Raw genomic sequence first — 20,925 nt, forward strand, 5'->3', positions numbered from 1 at the left:
CCAAGGAGCACAGGCCCCTTTAGAAGCTGGAACAGGCGCAGGAACGGACTCTCTCTGAGCCTCCAGAAGGGACCAGCCCTGCCAGTGCTTTGATTCTGGGACTCCTGGCCTCCAGAGCTGGAGATGGTAACAATTTCGTGCAGTCTGAAGCCACTGTGTTTGGCAATTGGCTGCAGCAGCCGTAAGCTGTGTGACTCAGGTCAATGACTTCCTGCTCTGGGCCGCCACCGGCCCCTAAAGTGGGGCGATAGGACCCGCCTCCCAGGCTTCGGTGCCACTGAGTCAGAGCCGGCAGCCACGCGGAACAGCGCCCAGCCCGGGGGTGGCATTGGGTGCCGGTGGGCCCACAGGAGAGGGGTCCTCCTTTCCCATGGAGGTCAGGGTGGAGGCGCCACCCAGGACGGAGGGACAGCTCACACCCTTTGAACCTAAACAATGCTTCTCCTTCCTTTCAGAAGCAAGCATCATCTCAGGACGCTCACTTCAGAAAACAAGGCCGACCCAGCAATCCCATTACTGGGTATACATCCAAAGGATTATAAATCATTCTACTACAAGGACACGTGCACACGAATGTTCATTGCAGCACTGTTTACAATAGCAAAGACCTGGAACCAACCCAAATGCCCAACGATGATAGACTGGACAGGGAAAATGTGGCACATATACACCATGGAATATTACGCGGTCATCAAAAACGATGAGTTCGTGTCCTTTGTAGGGACATGGATGAACCTGGAAACCATCATTCTCAGCAAACTGACACAAGAGCAGAAAATCAAACACCGTATATTCTCACTCATAGGCGGGTGTTGAACAATGGGAACACATGGACACAGGGAGGGGAGCACTACACACTGGGGTCCGTTGGGGGGAAATGGGGGAGGGGCGGGGGGTGGGGAGGTGCGAAGAGATAGCATGGGGAGAAATGACAGATACAGGTGAGGGGACGGAAGGCAGCAAACCACACTGCCTTGTGTGTACCTATGCAACAATCTTGCATGTTCTTCACATGTACCCCAAAACCTAAAATGCAATAATAATAATAATAATAATAAAAAAGAAAAAAAAAGAAAACAAGGCCATGGCAAGGCAGGCCCATCATCACGTCCCATAGCTCACTGTCAACAGCACTGACCCCGCCCCACGACTCCATGTGACCCCGTGTTTCTAGAAATCATTTGTCTCCCCAGAAGATGTTATGTGCAGCCCAGCATTTTCCCAAGTGCATGCAGGTGTTTGTTTGTTGAGCACCTACTGTGTGCTGGGCCTGGTAGGAGTGACATGAGGTCCAGGAACCCCCAGAGCCCTTCTCCCACAAGAGGGGGTGACGCGCAGCCACAGGAGAGGAGAGAGGCCGACACCAGTGTGAAAGGGGACAGGGACATGGGCGCTAAGCTTTTGGGAGGCGTTCCTTCTGTCCAGACACGTCGAAGGGCTAGAGGGAGGGACAGGCAGCCTGCTGCTGGCATTGTCCACCCCTTCGCTGCCGGGAAAGGCGAAATCCTCCCCCTTGAGCAGGGAGCGCTGATTTCAGAAGCAAAGCCTTTGTGCTGTGACAGAGCCCCGCTCCAGCATCCCTCTTGGGTCCACCCAGAACGAAGACACTGCCAAACCCTCAGGATACTGCCACACCCGGAGCATGGGTGCCGGCGCGGCCAGCCCCGTTCTGCCGGGTCCCCGCCTGGCTGCCAGGCAGCAGACAAGGCCCAGGAAGGCCCGGGAAGCCGGAGCTCTAGGCACCATTTGCCAAAGGTCCCCACTGAAAAAACACCTAAAATCCACCTAAGCTGGAAGGGCTGCACAGGAGATACCAGATGCCATGAAAACCCAGACAGACGCAGGCCTGGGTGCTGAGGTGGCTCAGGAAGTCCCCACCAAGGCCCGGACACTCCCTCAGGGATGCAGGCCCAGACACCACGGGAAGACGGTGGCAGCCACCAGTTCATCCCGAAGCTCAGAGCTTCGTCATTCTGGCTGCTGGGTGATTTGAACATGGAAATGGTCATGGCACCCCGAGGACTCCAGCCAGCCTGGGGATGGGCAAGGGGAGTGCCTCTCGCGGCCAAGAAGGTGCAGCTCTCCAGCCGCGCAGGACCGAGACACTCCCAAAGCCTGGGTCACTGTCCCACAGGGGCTGTCCGGGCAGGGGAGGGCCGGAGGGATCGGGCACACACACACTGGGACCTGTCACTTCTCACCCTCCCTGGCCGCACGGCCACCTGGAGCACAGGAAGCCCCGAGACAGGCCGATCCCACCCCACCCCGGCCGCTCCGTCAGGCTGCAGCACCCTCCCCCAGAGCCGGGCTCCTGTCCCCGTCTGGAGAGAATCCGGTGAGATGCCCTTGGCTGCCCTCGGTTTCCTCATCTGTGAAACGAGGCTGCGCTGGCAGCAGGGCCCACACCCCGGGCTGGGGGACCGTCAGGGATGCCTAGGCCCAGGCTGGCAGTTTCCTGGGGGGCCTCAGCACCCACCTGGAAGTTCAGGATGTCGGGACAGGGAAGAACGAGTGAGTACCAGGCACACGGGAGAGTTGCCCAGATGCCATCCTTCCCTGCCCCCAGGGAGGGACGACAGAGCTGGCCCAGGCCTGGGTTCCCGTTATAGCCTGGGGAGGCTGGGCTGACTCCCAGGCTCCTGGGAAGCAGGACGGGTACAGGAGGGCAGGACAGGCCCTGGAGGGTGCTGGGTCCCGAGGAGCCCTATGTCCACCAGGTCCCACCTGCCTTGCCCAGGACCCTTCCCCGGGAGCCGCTGGGGCTCCGGGACCTGTCACTGCTCACCCGCCCTGGCCACACGGCCACCTGGAGCACAGGAAGCCTCGAGACAGGCCGGATCCCACCCCACCCCGGCCGATGAATACTCGACGGCTGAAGTCAAAGTATACAGGGGATCTGCAGGGTTCTTCCCGGCTCCCTGCCCTTCCTGGCTACTGCCCAGACCATAGCCCTCAGGCCGGCGAAGAAAGATAACCGCTCTGCTGTCGAGGGCTCAGTGCCTCACGGCCATGGCCTGCCAGACCTGGGATTCGGGCCTGGCTGGGCAGAGACTCACAGGGAAGCACAGCCTGGGTGACACAGGGCCACCCACAGATACTACGGCCCAGTTCACTGTACCATGAGCTTTCACACAGGAGCCAACCAGCGGCCCATCCGTGCGGGAGTAGGAAGCAGAAGGAGACATCCAGACCCCCTGTTGCTGCTCCTGGAGACAGCAGGACGGCCAGGAAGCCCCACACGGGCCACAGGAGGCGTCCTTGCCCAAGTCACATGGAGCCTTGCAACAGTTACCCCTGACCTTGGCCCCTGACCTCCCTCTGCTGCTATCAGAACTTAATGGGGATATAACTGGTAATCTGAGACCAAAGCGCACGGGCTGGGCTAAGGCTAATCTTGACCATCACCCACGAGGAAGACCAACCAAGGAGGAGGCGTTCAAGCACCAAGAATTCCCAACCTTCTGATGACAACCTTGGCTATTGACAAATCCTGGGGCAGGGGGCGGGCCTTTCTTGATCTCCCCCAGTGTGGCACCTTGGGGCACTGGAATGTAGTGTGGAAAGGACACAGTCTGTTTGGGGGGATCCAGGAGACCCCAAGAGGAGGCTGCTTCCTGGAGAGCCATGAACCATCAAGGGCCCAGGATCTGACACCCCAAGCAGAGAAATGGTGAGCAAACGCGAACTTCGCAGCTTGGAGGCAGTGCCCCGGCTGGGTTCCCTCCCGAGACATGCATGCCAGCTGCACCTGTCAGCAAGATGGGTATGGCCTGCCTTGTGTCCCCCACAAAGATAAGTTCAAGTCCTAGGTACCTGCAACTATGACCTTATTTGGAAAGAGGATGTCTGCACATGTGATCAAGTTAAGATGAGGTCAGATTCGGTCAGAGTCACCCTGATCCAAGGGCTGGTGTCCTATAAGAAGAGGTAATCTGGACATAGGGAGTGCACACAGAGACACGAAGGCCACATAAAACCAGGCAGAGATGGGAGGGGTGCGGCCAGCAGCTAGAAGAGGCAGGGTGACAGACCCCCCCGCCCTGAGGCTCCAGAGGGGCGTGCCCCTGCTGGCAGCGTGATTTCAGACTTCCTGGCCTCTGGAACTGTGACAGGATGAATTTCTTCTGTGTTAAGCCACCCAGTCTGTGGCACTTTGTGACGGCAGCTCTGGGAAGCGAATGCAGGGACCCACAGTTCTGCCAGTCAACAGCAGAGTCGGGGCCTCCAATCAAGGGCACAAGAACCCCCTTGCGCAGGCTGCACGGCTTGGGGCAGGGTCTCTCCCTTCCCCCAGACACTCAGAACACTGGCCTTTCCCAAAGATACCGCTCACAATGGCCAGGTGGCCTCCCAGATGGGGACACCCTCTCTTCACAAGAACGGAGAGCCCAGACCCTGCCCTTATAAAGGCCAGACCAGCTGCAAGGTGGACAAAACCCCTCTGGATTTCTGTGCGTCCTAAGATACAGAAGGCACGGCAGGAGCTGTCTGCAGCCCATGTACCATCCCCCACAGGGAGGCCGAGCACTGGAGGGCAGACAGGATAGACCACACGTGTCCCCAGGAAAGCTGCCGCCGGTCTGTGTGGTGGCATGTTCCCCATGCAGGTGACTCCCTTGTTTCCAGAGCACCCGTAAGGCTGTGAGCCTATTTGTCTTCTTTTCACACTAAAGCTACAGACACAGCTGAGTTTCCCAGTCAAGTGACCCAGCCCCTGAGACCAGGGCTGTCAGATACTTTGCTGAATTTCCGCTGGAGGCCAGTCCACTGGGGATGGAGCAGAGGCGGCTGGAAGGAGGCGCCAGAGCTTCCGGCTCTCCCTCCTCCCCTGACCCACAGCCTCCCTTTCTGCAAACAGGCTCCTCCCTCCCATCTTGTCCTGACACACCTGGCTGTCTTCCGCCTTAGCTTGCTCAGACACCTTTATAGGAACACACCTGTGAGCCTGCCAGGAGGTATGGGGGCGCTGATCCCTGTTTTCCTAAGTCCATCTGTTCAGCCATTCATCCATCCATCCATCTTCTGTCCATCCCTCCATCCATCCATCCATCCATCCATCCATCCATCTTCTGTCCATCCCTCCATCCATCCATCCATCTTCTGTCCATCCCTCCATCCATCCATCCATCCATCCATCCATCTTCTGTCCATCCCTCCATCCATCCATCCATCTTCTGTCCATCCATCCATCCATCCATCCATCTTCTGTCCATCCATCCATCCATCTACCCTTCCATCCATCCACTCTTCTGTCCATCCATCCATCCATCCATCCATCCATCTTCTGTCCATCCATCCATCCATCCATCCATCCATCCATCTTCTGTCCATCCATCCATCCACTCTTCTGTCCATCCATCCATCCATCCATCCATCTTCTGTCCATCCCTCCATCCATCCATCCATCTTCTGTCCATCCCTCCATCCATCCATCCATCTTCTGTCCATCCCTCCATTTTTCCTGACCCCAGAACTACCTCCTTCACTCCCTTTCCTCTCTCATACTCAGTTTCACCATCACAGACCGGAGGCAGAAATGAGAAAATTCAAGAGTCCCAAGGGTCCCAGCTAAGGTCCAAAGGGACAGCTGAGACCACAGGCGGTCTCAAAGAGCTGGGCACCCCCAGGGAGCTTTCAGGCCCGGGCTTCTCTTGGAATCTGGGTCCAGGGATCCAGCTTGTCTTCCCTAGGGAAGCTCTCACGCGCGCTATTCAGAAATCCACCCACTGCCTAAACAGGGAGAGATTGGATGGAGGGAGGGAGGCCTGAAGGTGGCAGAGCCCAGGCCACCAGCTGTGGGTGCAGCCCAGGGCCAGCGGCCCCATCTCTGCATCTGGGAGGCGGCAACAGCTCGGCTGTCACCTCTTGCTATTGCCCCATAACGGGCTGAGTCCTTTGCCTGCTACAGGGGAGCTATTCCCTTGAACTTGCACCCTAGAGAATACAACATAAGACCCCGAATGCCACTTTCACTCTCTCTGAGGATGGCACAGGGCTATGTCTCCAAACTGCCCATAGTAACTTAGGGAGACTGGTCTGTCCCAAATCCATCCTCGCTCCTCCACGATGCCAACCCCTAAATGCCCATAGAAGGGCAGGGCAGGGCAGAGAGGAGAAAAAGGGCAATGGGTTTTTGCTCAATCTGCAGTGACGGTCCAGGCCCCCGGAGCGCAAAGGCAGCAGAGGCAGTGTCCGTCCTGCTCTGCTGTGTCCCTCAGCCACCCAGCTTTCAACAGCTGTGGCTGACAAATGGTCAACAAGCGGATAAGAAAATTGTGGTCTATATACACCATGGAATACTATTCAGCCATAAAAAGGAATGAAATAATGGCATTCGCAGCGACCTGATGGAGCTGGAGACCATTATTCTAAGTAACTCAGGGGTGGAAAACCACACATCCTGCCTTCTCACTCACAGCGGGGAGCTAAGCTCCGAGGTTGCAAAGGCGTAAGAACAACACGGTGGAGACTCAGGAAAAGAGTGGGAGGGGGTGAATCATAAAAGACTACACATTGCATTGCTCAGGTGACGGGTGCGCCAAAATCTCACAAATCACCACTCATGTAACCAAACACCGCCTGTTCGCTCAAAGCCTATGGCAGTCAAACATTAAAAAATAAATTTAGAGAGAGATCCATGATGGCTGATCACTAGCAGCTCGGGATCGTAGCTCCCAGTGAAAGCGCAGAGAACGAGAGGACGCCGCACTTTCAGACGAATTTCTGTTGCTCACGGACCCGAAGATTCCCAGCGGAGGAGCCCCACGGGTCGCCAGCGCGACTCTTGTGGCCGGCGCGGCGGTTCTTGGTGCAGAGTAAACAGGACTGGGTCCCCTTTTGGTCCACATTTGGAGCTCCGGGAAGGCAGAGTCGCCCATTCAGCTGATTGAAAAAGGGACTCAAGAGGGAAGCCAGACCGGAGATTCCCGGGCAGAAAAGCACCACGAATCTTAACGCCGCTGTTTTGGCCGGGGCAGTGGGTTGCTCAGATTCCCGCGCTGGGAATCAACAAGTTGGACGTCCACTCAGAGACCTAATTTGAAAGTCGGTAATTACAAAGACGATGGGTGGATAAACTCACAATGATGGGAAGAAACCAGCGTAAAAAGGTTGAGAATACCCATAATCAGAATGCCTCTCCCTCTACAGGGGATCACAGTTCCTCATCAACAAGGGAACAAGGCCTGATGGAGAACGAGTGCGTTCCATTAACAGAATTAGGCTTCAGAAGGTGGATAATAAGGAACTTTTGTGAGCTAAAAGAACATGTTCTAACCCGATGTAAAGAAACTAAGAACTTTGAAAAAAGGTTTGACGAAATGCTAATGAGAATAGACAATTTAGAAGCGAACATAAGTGAATTAATGGAACTGAAGAATACAAGAACTTCGCGAAGTAGGCACAGGTTTTAACAATCAAATTGATCAAGCAGGAGAAAGGATATCAGAGGTCGAAGACCAACTTAATGAAACGAGAAGACAAGATTCGAGAAGAAAGAGTAAAAAGGAATGAGCAAAGTCTCCAAGAAATATGGGACTATGTGAAAAGACCTAATTTACGACTGATAGGTGTACCTGAATGTCATGAAGAGAATGAATCCAAGTTGGGAAATATTCTTCAGGATATTATTCAGGAAAACTTTCCTAACCTAGTAAGGCAGGACAATACTCACTTCAGGTAATACAGAGAACACCACAAAGATATTCCTCAAGTAGAGCAACTCCAAGACACATAATTGCTAGATTCACTAGGGTTGAAATAAAGGAGAAAATTCTGAGGGCAGCTAGAGAGAAAGGTCAGGTTACCCATAAAGGGAAGCCTATCAGACTTACAGCAGATCTTTCAGCTGAAACCCTATGAACTAGAAGAGAGTGGGGAGTCAATATTCAATATCCTCAAAGAAAAGAAGTTTCAAGCCAGAATCTCATATCCAGCCAAATTAAGCTTCATAAATGAAAGAAAAATAAAATTTTTCGCGAACAAGCAAGCACTCAGAGATTTCGTCACACCACCAGGCCTGCTTTACAAGAGCTTCTGAAAGAAGCACACTACACACAGAAAGGAACAGCCAGTATCAGTCATCCCAAAAATTTACCAAAAGGTAAAGTGTATCTCCATAGTGAAGAATCTATATCAACTAGTAGGCAAAATAGCCAGCTAGCATTAAACGACAATATTAAACTCACAAATAACAATATCATTCCTAAATTTAAATGGATTAAATGCCCCAATCAAAGACACAGACAGGTAAATTGAATAAAAAGCCAAAACCCTTCGGTTCGCTGATCCAGATCCATCTCATAAGCAAGGACACACAAAGACTCAAGACAAAGGGTTGTTGGAAGACTTGCCAATCAAATGGAGAGCAAAAAAAGAAAGAAAGAAAACAGGAGTTGTAACTTTCATCTCAGACGAAATAGACTTTAATAGTAACAAAGTCTGAAAGAAACAAGGAAGGATATTACATAATGGTAAAAGGATCAATGCAACAACAGGAGTCAATGATCATAAATATATCTGCACCCAATATAGGAGCACCCAGATACGTAAGACAAGTTCTTAATGACTTATAAAGAGACTCGGGACACCCACACAATAACAGCGGGAGACGTTGACACTACATTGTTAGTATTTGACGGATCAACAAGATAGAAAATTAACAGGGACATCTATGATTTGAACTCAGACCTGGAACAGGTAAACTCAGTGAATATTGATAGAATTCTTCACCCCAGGTCCACAGAACATACATTTTTCTCAGTATCATATTACACCTATTTTGAAAGTGACCACATACTCGGAAGTAAATCTCTCTTCAGCATTTGCATAGCATTTCACAGACTTAAATGAAATACTGGTTGGCGGTTTGTTTGTTATTTTCTTCCCTTATTCCTTCCTGTCTCCACCGTTAAGTACAATTATCGGCATAAAAGAGGTTTTTAATGACTATTTTTAGATTGTATTCCAGCCTGGGCAATAGAGCAAGACTCCTGTTCTCTCTCCCCTTTCTCTTTCTCTTTTTTCTCTTTTTTGTTCTTTTCTTTCTTTTTTCTTTTTCTTCCTTTCTTTCTAGAAAAAATAAATAAATTTTTTTTTTTAATTTGTGGGCTGAATGCAGCTGACAGACAATCCCCCCCACACCAGGTCCAGATGGCAGGCTCCGCTGTCCTGGGCCACGTGGGAGGCAGGACACATCTGACACGGATGAAAAGGCCATGTCCGGAGACCCCGACAGCACCATCTCGGCCACGCCTCTCATCTGAGTTCTAAGTTGGGGAGTGTGGAAGTTCATGATGCCTTTTTCAAAATAAAAATAAAACAGTCACAAGTCCTTTTTTTTTTTTTTTTTTTTTTTTTTTGAAACAGTGTTTCACTCTGTCGCCCGGCTGGAGTGCAGTGGCACAATCTTGGCTCACTGCAACTTCCACCTCCCAGGTTCAAACAAATTCTCTTGCTTCGGCCTCCCAAGTAGCTGGGATTACAGGCACCGCCACCACGCCCAGCTAATTTTTGTATTTTTTAATAGAGATGGGGTTTCACCATCTTGGCCAGGCTGATCTTGAACTCTTGACCTCGTGATCCACCCACCTCAGCCTCCCAAAGTTCTCGGATCACAGACATAAGCCACTGCACCTGGCCACAGGTACTTTTTAAAAGACCAAATGGAGTTTTAATTTTTGGCCTTAGCTTTGCCTAGAAGTCACTGACCTGGCCTCTCCCAGCCCCCAATGCTCCCTGCCCCTCCGGAGGCCCCTGTGGCTCCTCGAGGCATTTGGTTACATGCATACGTTCTTTAGCGGTGATTTCTGAGATTTTGGTGCACCCATCACCTGGACAGGCCACGCCTGGCTTGCTCCTGCCTCAGGACCTTTGCACATGCCAGCCTCTCGGGCTGAGCACACCTCAGCCCTGGCACTGTAAAGTTCACTCCCTGAGTGTGTGGAGGTTTCTATTAACCATCACCTCTCTGTCCACCTGCCTAAAGCTCCCCACTCACCCAGCTCTGGCCTTAAGGGCACTTCTGCATCCACTTGGGGCCGCCACACATACTTCAGCTGGTGGCCGTGTCTCCTCCACGAGGATACCAGTTCATGAGGGCAGGGCCCTTCAGTGTCTTGCTCACTGCTGTGTCCTCCATGGCCCCAAACAGAGCTCGACACACAGTAGGTGTCAGTAGGTACTAGGGGGACCAATGCCCGATTCCCGGCTCTTCCTTTGGTTTGGGAGTGACAGGGAACATTCCCACTGCCTGAGTAGGGGCATCAAGGAGGCAAGTCCAGCTTATTCAAAGTAGAAGGCCTCTTTAATGCACACCTATCCAGCCTCCTAAAGTAGGTGACACGTGCTGAGGACCTCAGTGGCTTGGATTTGGGGCCAGGACTGCAGTCCACTCCAGCAGCTGAAGGATATGCCACCAACTTTGATCAGAAAGGTGGTGTCTGCCACTGGATATTGGAACAAAGGCATCCACCCTGCAAAACGCAGTCTGAACTCCAGGCCCTATGGAAACCCGGCACCACCCACCCCAGCCTCATTCCTCAGGCGCTGGAAAGCATCAGCCGTGAGGCACAGGAGACAGTATGGGAGCTGGTATTTTGCCCACATCCGCACCTAGAAAGTGCTCTCCCTGAGTTATCCGTGAACAGAGTGCAGTTACACACCACTTAGCAAAGTTTAGCAGGAGTTAATGGGGAGGTGGCGCCGTGTAGGGTGGGCAGTGGGTGGGTGGGCAGTGGGTGGGTGGGCAATGGGTGGGTGGGCATGGCCACAGCAACAAGCCCCAAAGCTGAGAAGAGGTGGCGCCAGGCAATACTTTCTCTCTTTTCAATAAAAGCAGCCCTCCAAACCTGGCAGGCACACAGGCGTTTTGTTTGAAAAAAACAAAAAAAAACAAAAAAAAAACTCACAGGTAGTTAATGAGCTGCAGAGTGAAACGGGGGATAATAGGACGTTGAAGGGCAGGCTCTCAGCCACACTCCCTGGGTTCTAGCCTAGCACAGCCACTTCCTGGCTGGGCAACTTCGGGCAGGTAGCTAACCTCCTCTGTGCCTTGGCTTCCCCCTCCGGAAAACAAGGCTAATTTGAGTGTAGGCTTCATGGGAATATCGTGAAAATTAAATGAGTCGATGTAAATAAAGAGCTTAAGACAGTTGTCCTGGCACGCGGTACAAACTCTCCAAATGCCAGGTATCATTACCCATGAGGAAGCAGCCCCAGGCTTTGCTTTTAAGCCAAATTAAAAGATCAGGGCAGCACAGTTCCATACCTGGCATCTAGTGAGCAGGAAGGAGAAAAAATAAAGTCAAGTAGAACAGCCAAGACAAGTAAGCCAGCCATGCGATTCTTGCGGCAGCCACGGGCTGGCCTGCATGGCAGAGAACGCTTCCAGAAAACCCTCTGTAAGGAGGCTTCTGGGTCATGGAAGGAACCACGGAGAAGGCGGGTTCCCCATCCCTTTTCTCCAAGTCCCGCTCTGCAAGGCACCACGGGGATTCGGTCCCAACGTGTGCAGTCCAAAAATACACGACAATGCCAAGTCCCAGGCGCACTGGCAGGGAAGCTGGCCCCGTTTAGACAGCAAGATCAGGTTCACCACAAACAGCCCTGGTCACCTCTAGCAACCCCTGGAAGTCCTTACTGCCCCTTCCACATGCCAGGCTCCCTTAAAGAGACCAAAGTTCAAGTTCGCTGCATGATTTGCTCTAAGATAGCAACTCCCAGACTCGGCTGAATGTGACAATCACCCAGGCAGACTGAAAACTCCTGATGGCGAGCTGCACCCCCTATCAATTCAGTGAGACCATCTAGGGGGTGCGTGTGGGTATGTTTTAAAGATTCTCCAAGTGATTCCAATGGGCAGGCGAGTTAGGGACCCCCTAGGCTAAGAAACAAGCAAGGCAGGAATGAAGGTCAAGTCAGGAGGGACGGCTCCTTTCTGCTGTGGGGAGGCCTTTTCCGCCCTGTGAGTGCCAGGCAGGCCCCAGGAAAGTGGGGCGGAGCCAGCACACGCGCCCCAGCAGACAAGCTGTTAAGGTGGGCAGGGCACAGCCAGAGAGCGGGCAGGGCCGGGGAAATGGCACTAGGACTGCAGCTACCTCCACTCATTTCAACTTGTCATTTCCTCAAGCTGCGGAGGCGCCCGCTCTGCCCGCATGGCTTCCCCGCCTGCCAGCCAGGCCAGGCGCCAAGCTGGGTCCCCACCGGAGTCCACCCCCAAGCTGGGCTGAGTCTGGCAGGAGACAAACCCCTGAGTTTCCTGACCCGGGGATCCAGCCTCCCCCGCCCGCCTAAGGTCCACGTCAACATGCCTTAACATCCCGGGAAGGAAGGGATCCTGTCTGGGTTTGGTTATTAAAAAAAGAAAGAAAGAAAGAAGGAAAAGGCTTTCACGTTGGCAGCCCCAGGACAGTAAACAGGGCACTCGGAGCTGCAGAGGAGCCGGGTCCAGATGTCTGCAGTGTGCCGGGCCTCCGGGCGCAAGCCCACCTCGCCTGCAGCCAACTTCTTTGGGAATTTCGGACTCTTTACCCCGCCCCGTTAGCCCCGGGTTATTACTGACAATAGGAAGAATCGCTCAGGAAGGAGGCCCACCCCACCCCCTACACACCCAGGTCCCCACCTGAGGAGCGCGGCTGTCACTGGCCACCTCCGCGGCTGCGGGGCAGGAAGAGGAGGCCCGTCCCGCTTCGGCAGTAGCGCGTCTGGGGGCGCAGCTCTCGACCTCCCCGCCCGCGCGGCCCCCCGTTTGGGCGCAGGAGAGCCTCCTTACCGCTCTGGCCTCGCTGGGTCCCGGGGGCTCCGAGGAGGCGCCGCCGCCTCCCGCGCGCGCGTCGAGGATGCCGGGCGCCGGGGAGTAGAAGGGCGGGCTGGGGCTGGGGCTGGGGGGCAACCCGGAGTCGGGGCTGTCCAGCAAGCCCTCCCGGCCCGGCTCCTTCAGGCTGTCCTCCATGTCCTGCAGATGCAGGTGGCCCACCATGTCTAGGGGGCGCGGGGCGCGGGCCCCCCGCTCCTCCGGGGGCTCCACCGCTCTCCGGGGCCCGGGGCAGGCGGCGGCGGGGCGAGGGCTGCGCGCCCGGGGACCTGCGGGCACCGCGAGAGGCGGCGATCGGGCCCGGCGCCCCCCACCTCCAGCGCCCCCGATCCCCGCAGGCCTCCCGCCTGCTCGCCCCCGCGGGCCGCGCTCCTGCCCGCGCCGCCGCCCGCCGCCCGCCGCCCGCCGCCCGCCGCCCTCCGCCCTTGGCGGCGCCCGCCCGCCCTCCGGGCCCGGCCTCGCCTCCGCGCTGCGCTCCGCTCCCGCTGGCCGGCCCAGCCCCGAGGCGCACGTCGCCGCCCGGCCCTCTCCGCACCTCCCCGGCCCGCGCCTCCTTTTCTAGGCGCCTCCTCCTCCCCCTTCCTCTCCCCGCCCCGGCCTGCGCGGTGGGCAACCGCCCCGGGCCGGCCCCTCCGCCGAGGCCCTCCCGCTCCTGGGCACTGCGCGCCCAGCGCGGCCGCCCGGGTCCCGCTCCCACGAGGCGCGCGAGTCCCCCACTCCCGGAACAAGCGCCACACCCGCGTGCCCAGGGGCCTCGTGGGGTCCCCAGGTCATCCCAAGAAATACGAGCCGTCAGCATCATCCTATTTCGTGGTGCTCCTGGAAGTTTTCTCCATCTCATTTGAAGTCCCAAAAAAAGCAATTCGAGAAACTTTATTTCCGAGTTTTCTTTTTCTCTGTAACTTACAATCGATGGGGAGGAGGGCCACCACTGTCCCAGTACTGGCGTCTCGGTTACCCGCACACCTGGGACCGGCTGTTCGGGCCTTGAGGGTGGAAAGCATTCCGGGGAGCCTGTGGGTGGGGGGCGGCAGCGGCGATGAGAAGCACTTCCAGGAATCCCCAGGCATCTGGCTGTTCCTGCACTTTTTCCAGGCAGGTCCTTGCTCATGGACAAGGGTCCTGCCCATCTTTCCCTTCTTTACCTTCCTCCCAAGAGAAAAGAACACGTGTTTCCCTTCCTTGCTGTTTGCTTATCAGATGCCTGGCAAGGGGTCTCCGCATTTCCAGCGCCCAGCCACACAAACGCCCCACCCCTCTCCTGAGGATCCATCCTTCCATTCTGCAGTGGGGCAGCTACGGGTGTCTACGGATTGCTTCGAAAAGCAGGAGTGTGGAAGAGGCTAACAGGGGAAGAGGGGTGAACGTGGGCACGGATGCCCTCACTTCCATTCACCCCTTTGTCTGGATAGAGCAGAAAGCCCAAGATCAGGGCCGGGAAGCCGGATGCCAGAATCTGCTCTTTGGACACCCGCAAAGTGAGGACGCACTTCGAAGCGTGTTCTCAAGTTCCCACTCTGCACCCGGCCTTGGCCAGACCTCAGAGCAGACCTGCTTCAGACAGCAGGCCCCTGCCGTGTGGGGGGGCCCAGTCTGATGAGGGAGGCCGCAGTGCACCAGGAAGCCAAGGCTGTGAGTCTAAGGGAAGGAACTGAATGAGGTGCTGCACCCAAGAATAGTCCCAGGGACAACTTAAGGCTTGGGTATTCACGGAAGGCTTCTTGGAGGAGGCGATTTTTAAAGATAAGATGTGAATAGCCAAGCAGTGAGAATTAGTGCCGCATGTGGAGAGAGCAGCCGGGCACAGTCTTGCCACGGCGGGAATAAGGTGCATGCCGGGACACTGGTGGAGGTGGAGCCGATTCCTGGGACCCTCCCCACCCCCAGGTTGAAAGGCATGCACTGTCACCAGGTGAATTTACAGCCCATTTCCATATCGGCCAGGAAAGAACGGGGAAGTCTGCTGCCCAAACAGAAGTAACCAGAGGTTTGAATATCTGGAACATTCTGGAAAAAACAAAATAGGACAGCAGACCGTTTGCTTCAATTCTTAGCCAAAGCAGGACTTCTTCAGCCCTTGGGGGACTTAACCAGAATGAGCGGCTGAACTGCTGTCGCCGGGGTGGGGGAGGGGCGTCCCTTCTGGAACACAGACACCTGGAAATTCACATTTCCCAGATGCCCACCCACCCAGCCCAGAAGTCTTCTGCTTCCCTGGAGAAAGTCTTCGGCAAGAACTAATTTCTTCTTATCTCAGGGATGGGACCAATGACCCGTTGGCCACAATAGCTACCAAGGGCAGGGCAGGATGCGGGCAAGGCAGAGTTTCAAAATTACAGTGTTCCTCTGCCTTTGTTTAAAATGTTGATATTTTAAGGGCGGGAGTGGTGGCTCACGCCTGTCATCCCAGCATTTTAGGAGGCCGAGGTGGGTGGACTACATGAGGTCAGGAGTTCAAGACCAGTCTGGCCAATATGGTGAAACTCTGTCTTTACTAAAAATATAAAAAATTTAGCCGGGTGTGGTGCTGGTGGGTGCCTGTAATCCCAGCTACTCAAGAGGCCGAGGCAGGAGAATCACTTGAACCCAGGAGGCAGAGGTTGTGGTGAGCCAAGTTCCCGCCACTGCATTGCAGCCTGGGGATCAGGGCCAGACTCCTTCCAAAAATGAAATAAAATAAAATCTTGATATTTTGTATTTTGTTCTTTTTTTTTTTTTTTTTTTTTTTTTTTTCTGACAGAGTCTCGCTCTGTCGCCTCGGCTTGAGTGCAGTGGCACGATCTCGGCTCACTGCAACCTCCACCTCCCGGGTTCAAGCAATTCCCTGCTTCAGCCTCCTGAGTAACTGAGAATACAGGTGCCCACCACTACACCTGGCTAATTTTTGTATTTTTAGTAGAAATGGGGTTTCACCATGTTAGCCAAGCTGCTCTTAAACTCCTGACCTCATGATCCACCCACCTCAGCCTCCCAAAGTGCTGGGGTTACAGGCGTGAACCACCTCGTCCAGTTGATATTTTGTTCCTCTTGAACAGTTTGCATCCCTTTGACTTTTAAAACATTGCAGCGAGATACCGTTTGTGGTGATTCCGTGTCGGGAGGCTGTCCTGAGATCCTCTTGCCTCACTCTAGTCCTGACCCCCTTGCGCCATTCACCCTGATCTAGAAGCACACTTATAAGGAGTACAGTCATGACTGTGTGTGTCCACCTGGCTTCTGGAAGTTTCCCCTGAAACAGACTGCCCTGTGTGAGTAAGGTTGGAGATGTGTGCATGCGAGATGGCAGGAAGAACATGAGTGCACTATAAATGTCAGACCCCCAGTGAGCGGCCCACACGGATGACCCCCGTGACCATGACCTCTGACCTATTCGGATCCGCTGCGGCCGACTGGGGACCGCCACTCAGCTGAAAGCCGGGTACTGTGGAAGCTTCTATTTCTCATAGCGCCAGATGGTCTGCAAATGTCAAAGAGAGGAGAAAAGGCCAAAATTTCCATAAATTCATTTGAGCCAGGGGCTAGCCAGTGGGTAGGGCAGGAGGCTTTTGTGGCTGGTCTCAGGAGGAAAAGGGGTCTGAACCCCTGAAATGTGAGGCCTGAGGAGTGAAAAAGAGGGTCTTTCAAGATCGGGGTGTCTGCCGCAGGCCCAGTGCTGTAGGAAGGGACAGAGGGAAGGAGGCACCTGATCTACAGGGGCCCTTGGGCTGCGCTAAGGGATTGGGGCCTTATCTGCCAGGGATGGAAGAATCTGCTGAGGTTTTGAAGAAGGTTTCAGGAAAGATCTGATCCAAATAGCTTCCAAAGTTCCTTACCATACGCACATATACATATAAACAAAGTTGGATTAAAGACGGGAGTTTGGAGGCAGAGGGAAATTGAGCAGAGAAAGTAGATACGTAATAGACAAGAGGTGCTGGGGTATCCCGGACAAGGCATCCTAAAGAGTGGGTCCCGTGCTGGAGAGAAGGGGAGAGGGAAGGCCCCTTTACCGCACACCTCTGGGGAGGAAGACCTTCTTCCACAAACTTCTGAAGTCACAGACTTTTAAGAGCACGCGTTGGGGTAGAAAGAAAAGTGACCTGCAGTGACCCCAAGCCCCAGGGCTCCCTAGCACTCCCGGGTCGGGGGAATTTTCTTTCCCAGGCTGCTCTGTGTGGGGAGCTCCACTCTGCGAGGAAGGCCAGAGGGAAGGACGTCCAGAAAAAAAAAAAGGCGTTTTGACAGAAAGCCATTAGCCACTTGTTCCAAGCAGCACTGAAGGAGGGTCCTGGAGCTCGGGCTGTGCCTTTCCGGCAGCTGACAGAGCCCGACACCCGCCGTCCTGCACCGGAAGCCTGGCTGCGTACTACTTCCATTTTCAAACACAGCGATCCGGGTGTGGGGGGCTCACGCCTGTAATCCCAGCACTTTGGGAGGCCGAGGCGGGTGGATCACCTGAGGTCAGCTGTTTGAGACCAGCCTGGCCAACATGGAGAAACGCTACTAAAAATACAAAAATCAGCCAGGTGAGGTGGTGCACATTTGTAATCCCAGCTACATGGGAGGCTGAGGCAGAAGAATCGCTTGAACCTGGGAGGTAGAGGCTGCAGTGAGCCAAGATCATGCCACTGCACTCTGGCCTGGGCAACAGAGCAAGACTCCAACTCAAAAGAGTAAATAAAAGAAAAGAGGAAGGAAGGAGAGAGAGAGAGAGAGAAGGAAGAAAGAAAGAAGAAAGAAAGAAGGGGAGGGAGGAAGGAAGGAAGGGAGGGAGGGAGGGAGGGAGATGGAGCCATGGAAACTCAGAGAGGTTAAGTGACTGCCTGAGGTCGCACAGCCTACCCTAAGTAGAAAGCCACACTGGAGGCTTCTAGGGTGCATGGGGGGAAGGCTGTCAGTGGGTCCCAATGGATCATGACACGGAGGTAGGAGGACTGAGGTCATCATGCCAGACAATAAGACCCTTCAGTGACCTGCAGAGACGGCCCCGAAGCAAGGCCATCTGAGAGCATGCCAGAGGCCCCAAGGCCCAGGCTACCCTGAACACAGGGCTCCTGCTCATCTAACGGGGATCGCTCACAGATCACTTCCCACCCTTGCCCACCCTGCGGGAAGTTCCCCAAGGCCAGGGCTTGGTACTCCTGCTTTCCAGCGGGCTGTGCACGCCAGGCTCCACCAGCCTGTGTGACTGTGTTTACCCGACGCACCCAGCAGGGCACCAGCCATTCAGGCAGCAGTCTGGGGAGGCGCCACTGGCGGCTTTAGACGTGTCTTGCTTCCTGGTTCCCCAACGGTTGACATCGCCATCTGAAAAGGTTGGCAGAACATAGAGAGCTACATCTCCTTGAGAGACACAGAGAGGGTAGGTGTGTTGCCTAAACTCACACAGCAGGACCAGGTGTTAACGCACTCAGCCAGGGCCTTTCTTGGTTACGATTCAAGGGCCCTCTCTGGAGTAAGGAGCTGCTCCTTCCTGTGAGTCATCGTCAAAACCCCCAGGACTCCCCTCCTTCCCCAGGGGGATAAGGCACCTGGAGGAAGCCCAGGGCTGTCTGCCATGGGTCAGGGGCCATGTGCGCTTCTTTCCAGTGAAATCCCAGGCAGGGGACCCATGCGGCCGAGAGCAGGTACACCCCGGGAAGGGCAAAGGTGCCCACAGAAGGCAGGACCTCCTCACCTGCCATGTGTGGACACAGCTGGAAGTCCTGCTCACTTTTCCAGGAGACTCACAGACAAGGAAGGGGTCTTGCACGCTCAGTGGTCTGGGTTTGAACCCCGGCCCTTCCATGTCCCGGCTGTGTGATCTGGACCATGGGCCTGCCCTCTCTGTGCCTCTGTGTCCCCATCCATAAAGCAGGGATGATAATAAAGGTAGGGAACAAAGATTAAATATAGGCATAATAAGGGTATGCTTCCAGATGCGCCAGGCAGAGCTGAGCCCCTGGCACTGTGCCAGGGAAAATTCCTCAGGCTCAGCTGGGCCCTGCTCTAACCACCGCACCTCATGCCTCTGCGTGAAATCACCAAGATAATCAATACCCTTAGATACACACACACTTATGCATGCATATAAACACATACACACACACAAGCACCCATATGCGCATACATGTACACACATAAACATGTATATACACAAAAACACACAAATATACGCACATATACACAGACATACACAAGACACATGTGCACACACATAAACACACAAAACACATACATATATGCACACACAGGTACACGTGTATACATATACGCACGCAAACACATGTATGCATAAACACCACACACATGCACATATCTATGCACACACGTGCACATGCACATGCAGCGACACACACACACACATATACACAGCTGTGCCCATACACACGTATACACACATGTCTACACACATACACGCGCACACACTTTTTAGAAGGAAGAGGAGGAGAGCACCACCCTGTCCGCGAACTCTCCGTCTTGTGCAGGCAGCGTCCCCGGCTCTTGCCTATTTTTAGGAAGTACAGGAATCGCACTGAGCATCACTGAGAGTTTGAAAGTGGCCGCGGAAGAATTTGAAGTGGAGGCGCTCAAAGGGGCAGCGATTGCAGAGGCAGGAAGAGCGGCTTCTTGATCACACGCTCCTGACAGCCCCGGTCTGAGCTGTCCAGCAGGGCATGTGGTCAAATGTTTTAGACGGAAGGCCCAGGCGGCTGTACGACCGTGACACTTCGGCCCGTGCACCCTCGGCAGACCTGGTCCTGGTGCCTGGCCGGGGGAGGCCTCCCTGCCCCAGGGAGTGGTATTTTCCCTGGTGGCCTGTCTCTCCCGGGGACTTTTCCCTTGCGTAGTCCCCAGCTGGACCACAGACGCCCGCGCCTGGACGGAGCTCCAGCAGTGACTCACCTCTTCTTTTTTTAGCCCATGTGCCCTCGGAGCCTACAGCCCGTCTTTGCTGGGCAGCTGTCTGTCTGGGAGTCAGAGCCCATGCCCTGTGCGTCCACTCATAAAACCAGCTCTTGACCACCTGCCCTACTAAGACAGGGAAGTGGGCGGCACCGAATGCATTCACAGTGCCTTTGACCTGGGCATAGGTTCTGCTGGCATCTGCATGTGAGTGTCCGGGACAGTGGCGGGTTCCCAGTGCTTTCAGTCGGCAAGGAAAGCTGCTCTCGGGCTCTGCCGCCCGGCGCCCAGGCTTGGCATTCCCGAGCCCCTCCCGTTCCCATTCCAGAATGGGGCCCGTGGCCTCACCTCACAGCTCCGGGCAAAGACGCCCACGGCCGAGCGGCTTCTCCCTGGCTGTAAACTCACTGCTTCGCACCTTCAAGCTGTAAGGAGCTTTTAGCTGAAAAGGCCTTTTTTTTTTACCAGCTTCTCCCAAGCCTGAGTAAACAAAAAACCTATTTATGTCTTCAGAGCACTTAATTAAGCCGGAACGGGGAGAAAATCAGAGACTGAGTGAAGTGAAAACACAGTCCCTAAAGTCAGAAGACGGTCCCCCCGCCGGGCTTGGCCAAGAGCCAGCTGTGTGTTCTCGGGAGAAACTGGGTCCCCCCGAATTTTTGCGAGAATAGAATGAAAACCCAAACACCATTTGGGTTTGTTGGGTGTTGACACATCTCTCTCTCTCTCTCTCTCTCTCTCTCTCTCTCTCTCGTGTATGTGTGTATGTGTGTGTGTGTACTGTTTATTTTGTGTTTTTTTGCTAAACCATGTAAAAGTTGGTGGCAAACATCATGCTCCCTTGCCCCAAAAGTCTTCAACAGTTCCTACTAAGAAGACAGATGATGTGGAACCACAGCACTGCCGTCGTAGTGAGGGAATTCAACACTGGTACAACTGTGTAACCTACATTCCATATCAAATGTCCCCAATTTCCCCAACAATGTCCTTTAAAGCTATTTTCTTTCTCAACCCGGGGCTCAAACACATATTGCATTTCACTGTCACTGTCAGGAGACAATTCTTCATGAGTCTCCCATGTGTATTCCCATCTTGCAAACAGAGGCCCCGGCCACCCTGGTTCTGGGCTATCATTTCAAGAATGTAGGGAGAACAGTTTTGAAACATAGAGATAGTGTCTCTCTTCATATCAAAGGATAGGCACGCTTCCTGTCCACTGTAATAAAAATAATGGTTCCCTCTGGGGAAAA

General features: G+C 54.3%; 1 protein-coding gene across 5 annotated transcripts in view; it reads right to left on the reverse strand.

Moving 5' to 3' along the window:
- The window catches only part of RFLNA (refilin A), a 322,680-nt gene that overhangs the window by 10,411 nt on the left and 291,344 nt on the right, over positions 1-20,925 (reverse strand). The window contains exons 1-2 of one of the 5 annotated variants that reach the window (XM_039472502.2): positions 13,274-13,347; positions 12,770-12,952 (exon numbers count right to left, since the gene is read on the reverse strand). The exons of 3 other annotated variants lie outside the window; for them this stretch is intronic. In XM_039472502.2, the coding sequence (XP_039328436.1) occupies positions 12,770-12,949 (180 nt within the window). In that variant the 5' untranslated portion in view covers positions 12,950-12,952; positions 13,274-13,347. Of the gene's footprint in view, positions 1-12,769; positions 13,348-20,925 lie in introns of those variants that run through there. One more of the 5 variants, XM_003937108.3, reaches the window with a different exon arrangement.

The sequence above is a fragment of the Saimiri boliviensis genome, chromosome 7, assembly GCF_048565385.1.
Source record: "Saimiri boliviensis isolate mSaiBol1 chromosome 7, mSaiBol1.pri, whole genome shotgun sequence".
In the NCBI taxonomy this organism is placed as follows: domain Eukaryota; kingdom Metazoa; phylum Chordata; class Mammalia; order Primates; family Cebidae; genus Saimiri; species Saimiri boliviensis.